At 47.7% G+C, this 17,870-nt stretch overlaps 1 protein-coding gene across 2 annotated transcripts; it reads right to left on the reverse strand.

The window, feature by feature from the left end:
* Nucleotides 1-897: 897 nt before the first annotated feature.
* Nucleotides 898-9,879, reverse strand: LOC119462748 (uncharacterized). Of its 2 annotated transcripts, XM_037724028.2 has the most exons (5): nucleotides 9,720-9,879; nucleotides 9,041-9,116; nucleotides 4,834-4,919; nucleotides 4,132-4,164; nucleotides 898-1,106 (listed from the first exon to the last, which is right to left on the reverse strand). In XM_037724028.2, the coding sequence occupies exons 1-5, from the start codon at nucleotides 9,843-9,845 to the stop codon at nucleotides 966-968; spliced, it is 462 nt and encodes a 153-aa protein (XP_037579956.1). In that variant the 5' UTR covers nucleotides 9,846-9,879; the 3' UTR covers nucleotides 898-965. The 2 variants fall into 2 exon arrangements, with proteins under 2 accessions (XP_037579956.1, XP_037579957.1); XM_037724029.2 differs by lacking the exon at nucleotides 4,132-4,164.
* Between the last annotated feature and the right edge of the window lie 7,991 nt (nucleotides 9,880-17,870).

Consider the following 17,870-nt stretch of genomic DNA (forward strand, 5'->3'; position numbering starts at 1 on the left):
TTCTACGATACTTATGTCATGCACCATTGTTCTATTGTGTGCGCAGATGCGCAGCCGTTGTTCTGTTGCTTGCGCAGATGCGCAGATAGTTCCATTGTGTAGGTTGGCTTTCCTGCAGTGCGTTTTCGGCGCTCTCGGACGAATCAGTGAGAAATAGAAAGCTTCGCTTTAAAAGAACATAATGTGTGAGCTACGAAGAAATCAAACCTCTCCCACGGAGCACAGCAGCCCGGTGCTGTAAACTCTAGACCATGATCGCACGCATACTTTACTCGTTCCAAAAGGCAGCCAGCTCTTCAAACGGACAGTGTGTGCACCATCGTGCCACTTTCTCGTCTAATTTCTTTGTGACAGCTCGCGGTTTGAGGCGGTGTGCTAGATTGCACTACCTCCGAAACGGGCCCACTTTCTCCAGCCCTTTCCTCGTATCACTTTACGCACTTTCGCAGCTTCCTCGTAGCAGTCACGGACACGTTTGCGCTCGCCACACACACACACACGCACACGCACACACACACACACACGCACACGCACACACACACACACACACACACACACACACACACACACACACACACACACACACACACACGGCGCACACGCACGCACACACGCACGCACGCACACATACACACACACACACACACACACACACACACACACACACACACACACAACAATTCAATTTACAAAAACGCGTTGGTTCATTTGGTAACAGTTTGCAGTGCCCCAAGCAATGCTGGATAGCCAGGTACCTGCAAAATGCTTCGCAAAACAGTGCGTGAGATCTGTACATTTTGTTTCTCTCCTTTTTGGTGCGTCTGTGATCATCACTCACCTGCTCGTGCGGTTTATGAGCATCGTTGACCGCAAACACACTTGGTCCCCTCACAGTGCCGTTGGTCGAATCACCAGCGTCACGAAGTTCCTGAGAATAAGATCGCAGAGTGCATTGAGGAGTGAATTCAAATTGCACATAATGAAGGCGGATAGCATGTACTCACAGCGCTGTATCTGTAATACACTTGAATGCACGCAGCGATCCAGCAGAGGAAGATGGTGACGGCGTTCCAGGCGATGAACATTTTCAATATTCCGATGATACTCTGTGCAAGAAGTGTTAATGTGGTTACACGCAACTCATTTGAAGACAAAGGAGTTGCGAAGGGTGCACGTGAAAGCAGAAAAGTCTTATCAAAGACCGGACAAACACTAAAGACAAGCACTGAATGCTGCTGACGATTAAACACTTCCACGCCGTGTACTATGTGTTTTAATGACATTTTTCATCAATTGAGTGTTTTGTTTGGCTTCAGTACACTGGCGCATCGAGAACGCAAGGGGTGGGGTTGGAGGGAAAGGGGGGGGGGGGGGGGGTCAGATTAACTATAGTATAACAGATTAACTATAGCTATAGCTTTCTCCCATATAAGAAAAGAGTGTTCACCTCCTCGGCAACATCATCAATGAAGACGTGGCCTCACGGTCACGTTCAGTGCACTGAAGGGATGTGCCTTCTCTTTTGCAACGACACCCTGCCACGCCTTTCTTATTATACTTTTTTCCACAAGATTAGCATTCTCTTCCTACTTCAGCCGTTTTGAACCTATCTATCTACTGTCTCTCTATCAGTATCTCTCTATCTATCAGTCTATCTGTCTATCTAGTCTGTTGCGCCGACCCAAAGCAATGCCGTCGTGGTCGTTTCATAGTCGTCCTTCCAGTTTCGTGATTTGACTAGTCATGCCATCGTCGCCGTACCTTCCACGCCAATGCAGTGGTCTAATAGCTTTCTAATAGCTCGGGCCTAGATGTAAGTGCTCGCGGTCGAGATGTCCTTATGGTCTTTACATCGTCGTCATTCGTGCTTCGTCATCCGACTCTCGTCACGCCAGCATCATCATACATTCGTCGTCATCCCACTGCCCTCATGTCGTCGTTATACGATCGTCACCATTCGGGAATCGTCTTCTCATTATCTTCATACCATCGTAGTAATACCGCCTTTGTCGTTCCATCGACGTCACTGCATTATCGTCATAAAGTGGTCGTCATGCCACCATACTCACGAAAGCCCTTGGCAAGTGAACGCCACGGCAAAGTGGGACAATACCCAAGTATGTCGCATGTAGCCGAAGCAATCAAAATTTCAGAATGACAACTACGGATGTTAAATAAACTTAACTTCAGAAATACCATGCGTAGCTGTATAGCTCGAGTGCTAATCACATTACCATCGACAGTCATCATGAGATGAGTTCTGCCGTAATTTGTTTTGTAATTGGTTCACAGAAAATGACGTAATATGTCCATCACATTTCCAAGTCAACCTGCAAAGAGTTTGTTAACATGATGGCAGGTAATTAATGCATAGGAGATGGATTGTTATGAAGATAAGATAAACTCAATGTTGATCTTTCATTGTTGATTCCACACCTCATATTGGCTAGCTTTCCGTAATTCGCCGGTGCATGTTGCATGGTGATGTCCACCAAAGATTCATTGGGTTTGTTCCAAGTGAATCTCAGACTTGTGAATATCTGGTAACAACCGTGTGTTCTCTTCGAGATAACGCCATTTCAATCGACAGCTGCCGAGGCTAATCCTACGATAATGCCAGCACCATGGCTAGAGTGTACTAAACTCTAAACATGTTAGGAAACACAAGGGCCTACAGGCGCAAATAAAGAAGGACCCATTGGATATTTATGTACCCTGCTGCGGTCACTCTTTAAACCTGGTTGGTGCTTGGAGTGTAAACTGTTGTGTGGAGAAAGTCAATCTTCGTTAACCTCTGTTTGAAGTGGTATGTGTTCTTTTCCGCCTCGCCAAAGCTATGGAACTCGTTTTTGAAGAGCCTCTAACAACATAGAAAGCTTTCTGTTCTGAAATGTTTGTCAAATACAAGGCGGTCCCGCAATGCCGAGTTGTGCATTTCCGACGCATAGAAGATTTTGTTCATACTATCTGGCTCAACATGAACGAGAAACTGGGAACACCCGTGTCGAGGCACGATCTCTCCTCAAAAGTTGTGGAAGCTCGAAAGTGCTTCATCGCAACTTTGTGAACCAATATTTCGGAGCGGTTTGACAACATCAGGCAGTGTCGCGATTCAGAAGCCTGGCTTAGATGTTTCCACGGCTGTTGCCTTCCTAAATTTTATAGACACCCATGTCGGCTATAACAGCCCATGCTTTCATACCTTCGCGCTGAGTAACATTTTTTTTAATAAAGGGCAAAGGCACTGAGTGTCCATAAGCGTTATCAGTCCTTTGCTAGAAAGTTCAGTTTTTGTAAGCTCAGTGCTTCGCAGTGTTCAGCAAGCAGGCTGACGAATTAGTCGAAATGCACAGAGTCAACCTTGCGTCGACATTTTCTGCGGAGGTCGCACACTTTTATCACTACCTCCTCCTCGTGACCTCATGAAAATGTAGAAACAAACACACATTTAAGGCAATTTTTTTTCTAATGCCTTTATTGTGCTTGTAATATAGTTGAGTATTCTAGTCTGGAACTGTGAGCCCGAAAGCCCATTTTCAAAGCTTTGCGTGATTCAGAATCACCTGTGCTCCACCCTCGGCGGGAGGAAGCTGCACTCTCTAGACATTATAATATATATGCACGTCGAAAGCCCCCTCCCTATGCGCATTTTTCGAAGTTAAATTTGTTTGTGCTTCCCGATATTCTGATAACCTTATTTTTCGTATGTGAATAAAATCAAGTGCCACGAGGCTGCTGTTTATTCTGGGATTCTTAAGCGCTAAAAACACAGGTACGGACATAAGAACGACAACACATAGCGCCATGTGTTTTCAGATATGGCCTTGTCTTTTTAGTGCTATTTATGATCCAAGTCTGGGGGCCCATCCCCTCCTCCCCAGAGACATGCCGGCACTTCAGCGGCTGACAGTATTGTGTGTGCAGTGGTAGTGTTTTTTTAAGACGCGAAAGTATATGCTTCACGGCGGAAGAATGAAGTGCTTCGTCTGTCCCTGCTTGATTCTTACTTCAAGTATTTGTTTCATCCCATAAAAACAATGTTAAGTACGCCATTTAAATGTTTCGCTACTAGCATCTGTCTGGTCACCCAAAAATATTTCAGAAGAGGGCCACTTTTTTTTATATACTTACGCGACCTTCGGAATCTGCATGCGTGCACTCTTTCTGAAAGTTGAAAACAAAGTAAACCTTTTTGGACCTGTCTCTCCACTGAATGAATACCGTGCTCATGTTCAATAGCATCTGAGCCAAACCCCCAACAACTGAATTAGTTGTACAAGATGAATCGGACATTTATAATATCACCTCCCAAGAAAGTATTGAGGCAAAAGTACCCCTGCAGTATCACTAAAAATTCAAGAAAGTAGCTCGTTAATTTTGAGAAACTCCAACGTTACGAGTGAAATTGATAAACACATAGTGAAAACAAAAGTTCACTTACCAATAACTAAATTTGTAAGTATTACAGTAGTTATTGTTACAATAATCTTGTGACACCTGAGACAGATTTCGGTTGTCGCCCGCTGCTTAGCTGGATACTATTTTCAGTTTTTTCTGTCGCACTGGCCATTAATTAACCGTATAGTTATCTTACGTGCACTTTCCTCCCAATAGGTGACGTGCTTCGACTCGATAGCATATTTACGATGCCAAATTTCTTCAAAGTGCGCTTGAAATATAGCATCTTGTGCAGAGTGCATAAGTGAGCGGGTTACATTAACGTGTTGGACAAGTGCTTTGTTTACAGCACGTCAATCCGTTATGTAATCGTCTTTCTTGTAGAGAAGGAGAAGCAGTTTCGACACACAAAAAAAGAGGGAAAGGCGTACGCACAAAATAAATGCTGAATATGAGGATGACGTCACTGGCTGCGTTTGTGAAGACCACGATGTTGTACACAGTGTTGACCGCCTGTTCTCCTGCAAGAGCGGAGAGAAAGCGAGGGTTGCGAATACCAGACAATGGGGTTTGACATCCCACAGCAACTCGCGGACAATGAGTGCTAATTTTGACTAGTTGATTTGAAGATTGCATTCTGAAAAACATTCTGGCAGTCACAGCTCCAAGTTGAGTGCGACGGGACGCGGGGCATTGTTGTTGGGTGACAAGAAGGGTTCTCCAGAATCGTGATAATTTGCTTGAGTGAAACAGCGACCGCAATTGTGACGTGTGCGCGAACTGGTAGTATGTGCAGCGGCAATGACACAATGATGTTGAATATTATTTTTGATTACATTGAAGTGAAATTCGTTTGCTCCGTTTGGGTGGCGTAGGGTTCACGTTCGGAGAACCGTTTTCATTCCAGTATAGACAGCATGCACTTCAGGCGTTTGAGGCGCGCAACGACGACAAACGGCGTCGGCACACTTACGCTCACATTCCTCGCATTCGGCTGGGGTCAGAAGCTTCTTAGGACGAGGCATTCGTGGGGCAGTACACTGGAACATCTGGCTGCTCTGCTTGAGGAAACGAAACCTTGTGGCGTGGCTTCAATTCCGCCCAGCAGCGGATAAATTCTAAATGATTTTTTTATTAATTTAAGAGCGCCGTGAGATATGTCACAATAGAACGGGTCAGACAGATGTCAGACGGTCAGAGAGATGGCAGGAACAATCAATACTCGTCGAAGGACCTGCCGCGCTTTTCAGGGAAGCCGAGAGCGGAGAGAAGCGGAGACTGCACAACCTCCGAGGTCGTCCCACATTTCTTTTTTTTTTTTTAGACAGCACAATCTTCGGGATCAGCCCACGAAATGGGCTAGACAGATGGCAGATGATAGGAAACACCGCGCTACACTGCTACAATCGACAAGAATGCTTCGCTGTAAAAACATCGCAGTAAAGAGGATACTGGAAGATAACGCCCGTGTTGTCATCTATACCGTAGTCCTATTCGTCGGCTCTGTTTTTACAAAATGTCAATAAGACACGTTGTAGTGAGGGCATTCGGATTAATTTTGAGCACCTAGGGTTCTTAATTATGCCCCCGAAGTAGGACACAAATGCGCTTTTGCATTCCTCCTCCCTCTGAATTCAGGTGCCGCGGCCAGGAATCGAACTAGAGTTTTTTTTTTTTTTTTTTTTTTTTTATGGAATTTTGGGGATCGATGAGCTAGAACCATAATATGACTATAAGGCACGCCGTATAGTGGGGGACTCCTAATTAATTTGACCACCTGTAGTTCTTTAACGTGAACCTAAATATAAGTGCACGAGCGTCTTTCTTTTTCTTCTTTCTTTTTTTTCGCCCCTATCGAAATGCGGCCGCCACGGCCGGTGTCGCACCCACGACCACGAGATCAGCAGTTCGACGCTATAGCCACTGGGCTACATACCATGGTGAGTATCCAACATGAGACTTCTTTCTCAGCAACACAACGCCACCGCCGTTGAGCCAAACAGTTCAGTTAACTGAGAAAAGTATCACAAAAGCAGCTTGATCCAACTGTGTAGAAAGCGCTGATGTCTTAGCGCTCACACTTCGTCGATGCGCTTACGGCGCATTTCGTTGGAGTGCTAGTTTTACGCGTACCAAGTAGGCATTGCGTACATATTGGTGAAAGTCGTAACGACAGCATGGTAAACTCCCAAAGCTTGCAATTATTGCCAAAATTTTAATAAACTGTAGTGAAGCCGAATGCCCGGCGCTGCATCCACATCGCCAGTCATCCAGGAAGCGCGAGCTAGAGATTGCCTGAGCTGCTCTGGTTGAGACACGCTGCGAACGCTGCCCGCGGCTCTCTTGTCCTGTGTTCGCATTAGATTCTGGTGGAGGTGCTGCGGTTTCCCCCAACCTGGAATTACGCACCCGAACTCTGCCGTCCGTCATGCGTGACGACCCCAGCCCGACATCCCCACCGGTTACTCCAGCCATCGTATGTGCCGGTGCCCAGCGTCAGCGGGATCCTGATATCTTCAGCGGCACCGATGAGAAAGACGTTGAAGATTGGCTGGAATCGTATGAACGCGCCAGCAACACTAACAAATGGGACGACACCCACAAGCTCAACAACGCGATATTCTATCTATCGGGCGTCGCCAAGCTGTGGTTTCGAAACCACGAAGCCGATCTCCGCACGTGGGCTCACTTCAAAACCAGCATCGTAGACGTTTTCGGACGCCCTGGCGTGCGCAAGCTTCGCGCTGAACAACGCCTACGCAGCCGATCCCAGCAAACTGGTGAAACGTTCACCAGCTACATAGAGGACATCGTCGACCTCTGCCGGCGTGTCAACCCGACGATGGCGGAGGTGGACAAGGTACGTCACATCATGAAGGGCCTTTCCGACGATGCTTTTCGTATGCTGCTGTCAAAAAGCCCTGACACAGTTTCTCAGATCATTGAGCTTTGCCAGAGTTTCGAAGAGCTCTGCAGGCAGCGTCTTCTCACACGGCGCCCACCTGTGTCCGATGACAGCCTCGCGAGCGTGGCCGTGGATCCTGACATGGACTCCCTGCTTTGCCAGATTAAAGAGTTCGTCCGTGCCGAGGTCGCTCGCCAGCTTTCGCTGCTGTCCTCAGCCACGTCACCACCCTCGCCTTTGCAGGCCAACCTTCGCCAGGTCATCCAAGAGCAAGTTTGCGCAGCTCTCCCTTCTGCCCGCGAGACTCCACCGACCGCATCACCGACCGCATCACGCCTGCAGCTGCGTGTACTGCTCGTGTTGTGATCAACGGCCTCCTCTACATTGTCGAATTTTTGGTGCTGTGTTCTTGTTCCCACGATCTTATTTTGGGCTGGGACTTCCTTTCCGCTAATAAGGCCCTCATCGACTGTTCTCGTGCTGAGGTGGAATTTTAAACGCTGTGTGACGCCCCACTCCTTGACGCTCGTGAACCTGAACATAAAGTTTTTGTTGCCGAAGACGTTACAATTCCACCGCACTCTTCTGCCCTAGCCACAGTGTCATGCAACATTGTTGCTGATGCCAGCGCACTTTTTACGCCATCCGCCATTTTCGCTCGTCCCAAATGTTCCCCGCTGCCTTTTGCTGTTTTGGACGTTCATGCCGGCGTCAGCAGACTGCTCGTCTCCAACCGATTGTCCTGTCCTCTCACTTTGCTTCGCGGGGAGTGCGGTGGCCGCGTCCAGTGTGTCGACCCTGCTGCCATCATTGACATGACAACTGGTTCCATCGCCACTCATGAGGTCGCTGGAATGACCTGTAACCCCGCGCAGGAGCCGTGTACATGTTTGTACATTGACACGTGTACATGGTTATCTTTTACCGGTGACCGCTTTTCACCGACTAAAGTTTCCGAAGTTTCTCGGACGTTATCGAGGCTTCTATCCGTTGTCTGTTGTCACCGACGCTTACGTAATCTGATTGTATGACCACCGCAAATTGTCTAGAACTTTATGGAAGACACGCGGGCACCAGGGAATAGTCTAGAACCTTCGATGACTCATGTATAAAAGCCGACGCGTTTCGCCGCTGGTCAGATTTTCAACGATCGCCGACTGTGTTCGCCGCTATCGTTGTGCTTCGAGTGCAACTTGCTTTTGTGGGCACAGGTTCGCCCAATAAAGAATCAGTTTCGTCATTCACAGTTTTACGACTGTTTTCTTCACTGTCACTACTACGTGACACTATGGTATAGCGGGGGCCACTACCGCAGCAGACAGCAGAGAGAGCGCTCCTTCTGGAAGTTTATCCAGTCTCCATGTACACTTCTGCGCTTCAGTGACCCTTGTGTATCCTACAGTATCACCTAACTATTGCATATGGGGATCCTTAAGAGCTCTTAGGCGTTCGTTTTCAGCTGATGTTCTTGATGCATGCTTACAAAAAGTTTGCGCAGACCTGCGAATGTTCATGAAAACGAACGTTTCTTTTTGGGCGGTGGCTGAGAGGCTTTAATATCTTCAATCATTTATTTTATTTTATCGCTGGCCTGTGGAGGGGATGAGAACAATTATAGTCACTATTTGTGAGCTACAAACGACGCTGTGAATGTAGCTGAAAGTCTGTAACAGCTACAACCGCTGTAAAGAGCATTCACTCGTTAATATGAGACGCAACAGGAACAAGAAGTCTTACCTTGTGCTTGATGCCGCCCGATTTTATCGAATCCCCAATCGTTGGACACCGCGAAGAGGACGGCGCAGTTGTAGCACTGGAAATAAGTGAGATGCACACAGCGCACAAGTTGCGGGAGCGCTGTTATATGATTTTCCGAAATGCGGTTGGTTGACGTCGATTAACCTTCACGTCTATAGGCTTCATATTCCTACATAAGTAAAACGGGAGCAGGAGGAGGAGCTCGCTTTCAGCGATTATGGTGAGTGACAGATCAATAGAGAGAAAGAACGAAAGGCAGTGAGGTCAACTAGACATTGTTCGATTACACTACACGTGGGGAATAGGACAGTGGTGAACAGTGTCTACAGACTACTGCAGAAGACATCATGTGGCTTTATGTGAAATTAATAGATAGATAGATAGATAGATAGATAGATAGATAGATAGATAGATAGATAGATAGATAGATAGATAGATAGATAGATAGATAGATAGATAGATAGATAGATAGATAGATAGATAGATAGATAGATAGATAGATAGATAGATAGATAGATAGATAGATAGATAGATAGATAGATAGATAGATAGATAGATAGATAGATAGATAGATAGATAGATAGATAGATAGATAGATAGATAGATAGATAGATTTTCAAAGCGATGCCTCCCGCGCAAGCAGGTCGTACGTACTTACCAAGCAGCCACTGGTGACCAGTAAAACCACCCTCGAACTCCGACCGACTTTTCTTGACGACATCCTCTCCTCTGGAGTGACAGCCATGCAGCTTGATGGGCTGCCGATGCTTGCCCGATGCATCATCCCGTAAATGTTCCGTAGGTACACCTTGTCCTTGATCCTGAGTGAAATGGCGCACCGCGACGGCAATATATAGCTTCTTCTTCTACTTCTTCCTCAGAACAGCCGCCGCTTGCCTGCAACACAGTCGATTTTTGCTTCGGTTTCACGCCTATATGGCATTCACCTCGACCAGGTTATGGGACTCCATCATCGAAAAAGTGTTTTTACTTGTTTCGCGCGCTTTTCCGCGGGCATGGAAAAAAAAAACTTTTGTATAGCACGTATTGAGCAACAGAAAGGTGGATCGGGAACTTTTCAGGATGGTCTATCATTTTTTTTTCATTGACACCTTTGTAGAATATTTCTGTAGTTGATTAATTAATAATAACTAATGATGTGATTAAGCAAACACAAAAAAGTAGCCTGAGAGAGAGAGAGAGAGAAACAACTTTTTTTTAAATAAAAATCGTGCTTGGTTACTGTGGGTGGAGCCCCTCTGCCAGGGCCCCACTGGCTATTGCGGCGCGCCGGGCCTGGTCGAGGGTCGCCAATTGGCTTCCCAAGTCCAGTTCGGAGAGTCGCGCCTGAGTGTGTCGTTAAGTAGCGGCGAGACGGCGTCTGCCGGACGCTGCGTGCATTGGTAAGGGATGTGTTCTAGTGTCGGGGTGGAGTCGTATACCACGGACATCTGTCACTGTGTTTGTGGGGAAACATTGTGTGGAGTCTATGTAAGTGCGGATAGGTGTTTGTCTGTATTCGGCGCCAGTCCCTCGCCTGTCGCCTGTTGAGCTTGGGGTGAGGTGGAGCTTTGGTTCGTCTTCCTAGTCGTTGTGCCTCAAGTATGTCTCTCGGTGTGGCGTCCGTTAGAGCGGTGTATGTATCGCGGCTCGGCCTGTTATACTTCGAGCCTGGCGATCCGCCCGATCGTTGCCTTCCACTCCGGTGTGCGCGGGCCACCAGTTTATCCCGTGGTATAGTAGCCTGACTTGCTCCAGTCCAGGCGACAGCAAACATTACCTTGGTTCTATCCTGCTACGTGGCAATCGCATATTTTGGGTGCACCTATAAATACGAGTACACGAGCGTTTTTGCATTTCGCCTTCGTCAAAACGCGGCTGCGGTCAGGATCGAACCCGCGACCTCGAGCAACGCTATGGCCACAAAACTACCGTGGCGGGTACGAAAGTTGATTTGATGGGCGGCCGATTCCATAGTGTCGTCTAGACGCTGCGGTGCTTTATTGTGGCTTTGCGTCCGCACGCCGTATACGTCAGTTGTCCGCTTGACAAATTTGCACCGTGTTTATTATTTTTTTTTCTTAGAAATAGTAGAACCCTGCCGTAGTGTACGTACCTTGAATTTAAATGTATCCCTACAGTTGGGCCGCAACTGCTTCCGTGTCTGGTAGTAGCGTTTGCTTGCCTTCTTATACGTCGCCTTACCCCCCCCCCCCCCCTCCCTTATGTAGGCGAGCTGCGAGCGAAGAGTGGTTAGGTTGTTATTCACTCGTTTCATGACTGTGTCGGTTCCACCTGCCTCCTCTCTATCATTCTATCTACCTACCCTCTGGACTGCTGCACGTTAGTACAAGGGTAAGCGCTGCAGTTTCTGCAATGTTTGTGTGGGAGCTAGGTCACGGATAATTACAGTGGCGACGGGATGAAAAGGTCCAAACGAGTTTCTCGCGTCGCCTTTCCTCTCTCCGCGCTCCTGTCATGCATATGCACGTTCTGAACCAGATCACAACGTGGTGTGCAAGACCGCGACAGCAGCGGCAGTGGGAAGCCGTAGGAAGAGGCAAATAAATCTTCGATTTAAAAACACCGTGCAAGATACAAAGTTAAGACCTGCGGTGTTCGGTAGTCGGGCTCTGACGACCGAACACCATAGGTCTTAAAATTGTTCTTGCACCGTGCTTTTCTTCTTATTTTTTTGAACCGATTGGCTAACGTTAGCTGGGACGCAGGGTATATGCACCTTGCATCGTTCTTTTGTGTCTGATCTCGTTCGCTATCGTCAACATGCATTTCTTTCGTGACCGCGGCTAGCCTGCCGAATGCCTATCCGCCCAACTCCGTCCAGCACATGCAGTGGCTCGAACCAAGCAAGTCGGTGAAGCTGTAATCAAAGGCTATTTTCGCATTCACCTGGAAGACTGCTCTTGTTTAACGACTCGATCGATCCTCGTGACCACGGCGCAGTATATTTCCTTCCCTTCGGTCCCTTATCTAAAACAGGCGAATGAGCCACTGCCATTTGAATAAACATAAAACACTACTTTATTATTTTTTATGAGTAGATAATTTTTAGTCTGTTATGGTTGTTCACAACGTCGCAAGCCATCGCCACCAGTGGATTGAAAAGGAGGTTCGTGATGTTGCAGGACGCCAGCTAGATGACAGGGACACATCTTCTCCCTTTGTCTCTTGAACATACAAGACTACTAACCATGCCTGCAAGACTAATACCGCCTAATAACATTACCGTTGTCATCACCGCCACCACCAATACTTTCAGTTGCACATTCTTGCGCAATTTCGCCACTACTGCCGCGCATGTTTTATGACGCCTCCGTTGCTAGACATTGCAGTCATAAACGGCGTTCAGCAAGCGGCGCTCACATGACAGTTCATCGGGAGAAATTAGATCACACTGGCGTATCCGATGGTCTGACGCGGTGACATTAGTCCCGCAATGGTAAGGACCAACATGTGATCACGGCTCGAGTGCTTAATTAATTTCACTTTATCATGTATTCTTTATCATGAATATATCTCGGGATCGTATGAGGCACAGGGTAGGAAGAACTAGATGAAAACCGCTCTTTGGGAAGAGGAGGCAAAAAAAATGTCACAGTTTCGCCCTAAGGGCGAAGCAATGAATGCGATAGCAACACAGCAATGTCATACGAAGTAAGGTGAGCGGCTTTGGTATAGCAATATGAATTGTAGTAAACATGAGCTGATTAAGTAAGCAGGTGTGCTGCGGCGTAAGTAGACCGACACGAAGAGAGACTCGATGACCACGAGAAGGCGCGTGTGAAACGGTGGTGTTGATGAGAAGCGCTTCCCGTGGGCAGCGCGTGCGAAGGGACACACCTGTAGCGCTGCACTGCCGATCCGGGCAGCATTGCATGTGTAGCGTGCGTTGGAAAATGTGGCCCGACAATATATTACTAACTGAATGAACAAGCGTGGTGTGAGCGCGCACAAACAAACACGAGTAGATCACACTGAATGACTGCAGACAACGACTGTCAAAACGCTGGCAGCAAGCATACGCCGCAGCGGGCGAAGGTACGTGCGGTCTATCGCTTCAACGGAAACTGAGCGGCGAATGCACGGCGCATAAAGGTCAGAGCCGTGTGGAGATAAGAGACGGTGCGGACGAGCGACGAGCGCGGTTGTTGGCAGAGTAGAAGTGCCCCCCCCCCCCCGCTCCCTCCGGCGCTGGCTTCCTGCTTCCTTGCTTGCGCGTGGGAGATGAGTGCGTTCGCTCTCCGTGATAGGGCGCGTCCCCGCACGCTGCCTCTGGGGCACACGGCGCGCGGCGAAGATTTTATCTATAGGGAACCTCACGGCGACGACGACGGCGACGCCGACGGCAGAAATCCGGTTGAAGTGTCCATACAATTGCTATCGCAATAATATATGAAAGCGATAGCGTTCCATCCGCGTCGAGCGCGACCGCTTGATAGATAGCCATTGCGACGACGAATATATCCATCGCAGCGTCGTCGCCAGGCGACACAGGGTGTCCAAAGAGAAGCGCAAGGAGCCCGAGTGCACTACACACCTCATGCGTTATGTCACTCCCCGTGCCTCGTGGCTTCGTTCAGTGAGCCCTCTTACCATCTCCATGCCTCGCCTAAAGAAACTGCTTACCGCTCATGAGTTCGAAGAACGCAAGCACCACTGCGTGCCGCTTCGCTTGGAGCTTGCAGCACCGGGCCGGCGAAAACGGACAAAGATCACAATTATCATCTTATCGTATCAACATATACCATCACAAATTGATGACCGTCGCTAGAGCACAATTTTCCGGAGTCCCCCACTACGGCGTGCTTCATAATCAGATCGTGGTCTTGGCACGTACAATCCCACAAATTTTTTTCGCTAGAGCACAATTAGTACCGCAACGCACGCCTAATGCGGAGGTTGTGGGTTCGTCTCCCATCAGTGAAAAGTTATCTTTTCGTCCACTTTCATTGTCCATTTTCTTCACTACTCTGTACAATTTCAATTTCAACCACAGCTCATTACCCTATGCTTTCCTTGGCTTCACTGCCTGTTGGCTTTATGTGGTCGTGACACCCATAATACTAAAGATTTCCAATCGCATTAACGTCGCCAATTTAATTTTTTAATGAAGGCTTTCCCAATCGCCGAGATGAAGCGAGTGAAATGTGGTGAGGCTATGGGGCGAGGAGGCAAGCCACTTTCCCGCAGTAGGGTGCCTCGATGTCCCCCTCGCCCGCCGCGGAGCGGCGGGCGAGGTGGACATCGAGGCACCCTATCCTGCCTAAGGTCCCTCCATAATTTAATCCCGCCGTAGGGTGCCTCGATGCCAGCGCCGCCGTTCAGGGTGGTGCCAACCTTTGACCGCCCCCGCGCCGCCGCTTTCTCGCTGCGACGCCATATTGTGTCACAGCGAGCCGTTGCGATTGCTTGGTGCCGGTGCTGAGTTCGAGGCACAGTGCGCGCGGATGCTTCGCGGACGCTTCTACTTGCTAGACAGTGTTCAGCCGCATGACTGACAAGCTATCAAGTGCATCATGTCGACATGACGGGCTGTTGTGTTCTCAAGTGCGCCGGATCGACGCGTAAAGGACTGCGTTGTTTTCGCTTCCCCCGGGACCCAGAGCGACGGAAGAGATGGGAAGCCCAAGTAAAGCGCGATCACTGGAAGGCAACGGATAACTCCTGCATTTGCGAGGTAAGTGTCAAGAATGTTTAGACTACCGCACCGTGTTTTTCATTTAAATAAGAAAGTATTCTCTGATCCTCGCTCACGTGCCTACGTTCGCTCACGAACTAAGTAAGGACTGCACCGATGCTGTCTGAGTAGCGTATGGTTTGCGAGCGCGCGTCGCATAGGCTTTTTTCGTTTTGATGGGCGCAGTCTGTACCCTACATTAGCTACGAATCGTCACGTAAGCCACCTATTTTCCTTTTTCACGGGAAGCACACATCGTGTGTGTCTCTTGTTTCTTTTCTTTTTTTGCTTTTTTCGGTACTGGTGATTTGGGACTAAATAACGCAGTGCTCCGTCTGGGGAGAGCGGCTGTTTTGTACGTGGTAAGCGAAACATTGTGATTTTCTCTGATTTCTCAGGAGATATCTTGCGGACCTCAGGGTGTTACGTTACATAGCTGATTTTTTAGACTTGTACATATTTGTAGCGTGGTGATCGTAAGCCGATGGTCATTCGTGCTCATTCCCGATCGTAGTGGGTACTGTGACGGTCTTTAAATGCCTGTGCACGGTATGCCCAGGTGTAGTAGAGATAAGGGGCATCATGGGACCAAAATGTTTCGGCGCTTTCTGGCATGGTGTCTGTTGTAGCCTGTGCATTTCTTCGAAACGTGTGAAGCGAGGTAATACAGCATTGCTTCTGCTAAAATTTATTTTTAAGCACTGTAATGGGTTCTCTGTATTTACAAGGCAACTTTTCATATCAATAATCACTTTTGTTGTTTTACCTGTACTTAGAAACACTTTGAAGAGGACCAGTACGAGGGAAATCGACAGGATGGGCGCCGTCTGTTAAAGTCAACAGCCCTACATCATCATGGACTATATTTTCGAAGTGAAAAACATTGCTAATCTGTATTTGACTGTCTTAGTTTCATTTACGGTTTTTGTACGTGATATGTATGCAGTGTTGTTTATTTTTTCAATGTAGTTATCAGTGTTCTAATGGTTATTTATGAAATGTTCTGTACTCGCCATCGATGTGTTTGGCTGATGCGACGTATTCGATGGTACCTGATGTATGTATTCTGGCTGGATATCTTGATTAATATTACCCGCGGTTGCGTTTTCTTGTTTGCATTCTTGTTTTCGATTTATATTGTGTGTAATAAGGTTGATGTACTCACTTGAACACACCCCCCCCCCCCATGTAATGAATAAATAAAAAAAAAAAACTCTCTTTATCCCGAATTGTGTGTCGAGCCTACCTTGCGAATTAATTTTTTTATCTCGTCTTTCAACATAACCTTCAGGCGCCACACAGTACATATAATTTTTCATGTACATATCTCTTTCATGATTGATTGTACTAGACATTATAAGTAAATGTATTTTGTGCATCGTTTGATTTCTTGTGTGTACTACGCAAGATTGACAAAGACAAGTTACGTTACATTTTTCTCTACAGCACTAACTAAACCTTATTTTCACATCGCAGTTACTTTTACACCAGCTTAATCCTGTCAGCACACAGTTTTGTGGGCAAAAAAAGCAAGAATTGCGCGTAGATATCGTCAAATAATTGCAACGAACGCGAAGAGCACGCGCAACGCAAGGGAAACTAACCGCCGTGCGCGAGTGGCTGGCTACGGTAAAGGAGGCGTGACGTGTAAACCAAAATACAACAGCGAAAAAGAAAAACTTCCACAAACAGGGGGTCGCAAACCTTATATACCAAGCATCGAAGCGCAAAAAAAAAAAAAATAGTGCGTATTTTAAACATACACACGGCATATTAAATGTGATTGAATTAGGCAACTTGGGGCATGTTCCCGGCGCCATACATTTACGTCTTCGACCTTCGACGAGTTAACGGCTATTGGTTATAAAGATATGCAGATTGGACACCGATAAAAAAATCCTCATCAAGGCAAAGCACTTGGAAGCGCGCCGCGAGTAACACTTTATGAACGCAAGCGTAGCTGAGTCTCAGCTCGTGTGACACAATATGGCGGCGCCAGCGGGGTTGTCTCCACCCTGGACGGCGGCGCTGGGCATCGAGGCACCCTAATCCCGCCGCCTCGCCGAGCGCCCTCAAGCGACATTCCTACCCCGCCTTCTTCCATAAGAGCATGGAAGAAGAGAGCCGAGGCCCACGTGACGTTTACGTCACCACTCACACCGGCTCCATTTTAGCACCCCTTTTCAATACACCTCTCCTGGGGCACGTCACACCGCACCGGCGACGTCACAGAGTGACGTCATCGGCGCACGTGCGGTGACCCTGGTTGGCAAAAAACTGCCGTTTCTGCGTGGTGCAGTTGCGCAGTAGTTGGGCGCCGCGTGTTTTTATTTATTCTATTTTTTTTTTTTTTTATTTTTTTACGTGAACCTCCACAATTCTCTTGCCAGCCAGATTAGCAGTAATGTGTCGGAGAACATCAGCGTATGGTAAACTGCGTGATGAAAATGTGGCGACGCTGGCCTTTTTTACTTGCGAGCGTGAACCACGTGGTGGTGGTCTGTGGTGGATTGTGCGATGAAGAATATCGGCTTTGGCATCGATGTGTGCCACATTTGTTGCGGTAAAGTGTGCGGCGAGAACAGCGACGGTATCGGCTTACCTTTGCGTAGGGAAACGGGCCACAGTGTGTGTGTGTGTGCGTGCGTGCGTGCGTGCTACTCGATCAGCAATACATCTCGCTTACGAGACTGTGGAGGCGTGTTGCGTGTAATAAGGCCAGTCGTAGTGATCAGGCTCCGATAGAACTTCATGACCCATAATTATTGAACGGGTGAGAATGAATGAGACACGATGATTAGTGAGCGCATGTATTTAGGGACCATCCGCGCTGTGTGCAGAAAAAGAAGTTTGAAAAAAACAAAACTTCGTTTGAGCATAATTTATCGACTGAGAGGTATGAATACAAATGAGCTCCTACGATGTTATGACCACTGCCGAAGCTGCGTGTATACATTTAACCACGGAGAATGCCCAAAAGGCAAACCACTGAAATTATCGCGATTTAACGCAGATCTCACGGGTGCTAATAAAATTGACCTTTTTTTTCACTATTGGTGTATCGTCCTTCATGGTATGGACATTATGCCGTGATGATGCACATAAACATGC

The sequence above is a fragment of the Dermacentor silvarum genome, chromosome 8, assembly GCF_013339745.2.
Source record: "Dermacentor silvarum isolate Dsil-2018 chromosome 8, BIME_Dsil_1.4, whole genome shotgun sequence".
In the NCBI taxonomy this organism is placed as follows: Eukaryota; Metazoa; Arthropoda; class Arachnida; order Ixodida; family Ixodidae; genus Dermacentor; species Dermacentor silvarum.

Bases quoted from the DNA above. Each gene is read 5' to 3' on its own strand.
- LOC119462748 (XM_037724028.2), bottom strand. From the start codon at position 9,845: ATGATGCATCGGGCAAGCATCGGCAGCCCATCAAGCTGCATGGCTGTC. The intron at 9,117-9,719 runs GTAAGTACGTAC...ACTTATTTCCAG, and splicing joins TGGTCACCAGTGGCTGCTTG to TGCTACAACTGCGCCGTCCT. The intron at 4,165-4,833 runs GTGCGTACGCCT...TTCAACTTTCAG, and splicing joins TCATATTCAGCATTTATTTT to AAAGAGTGCACGCATGCAGA.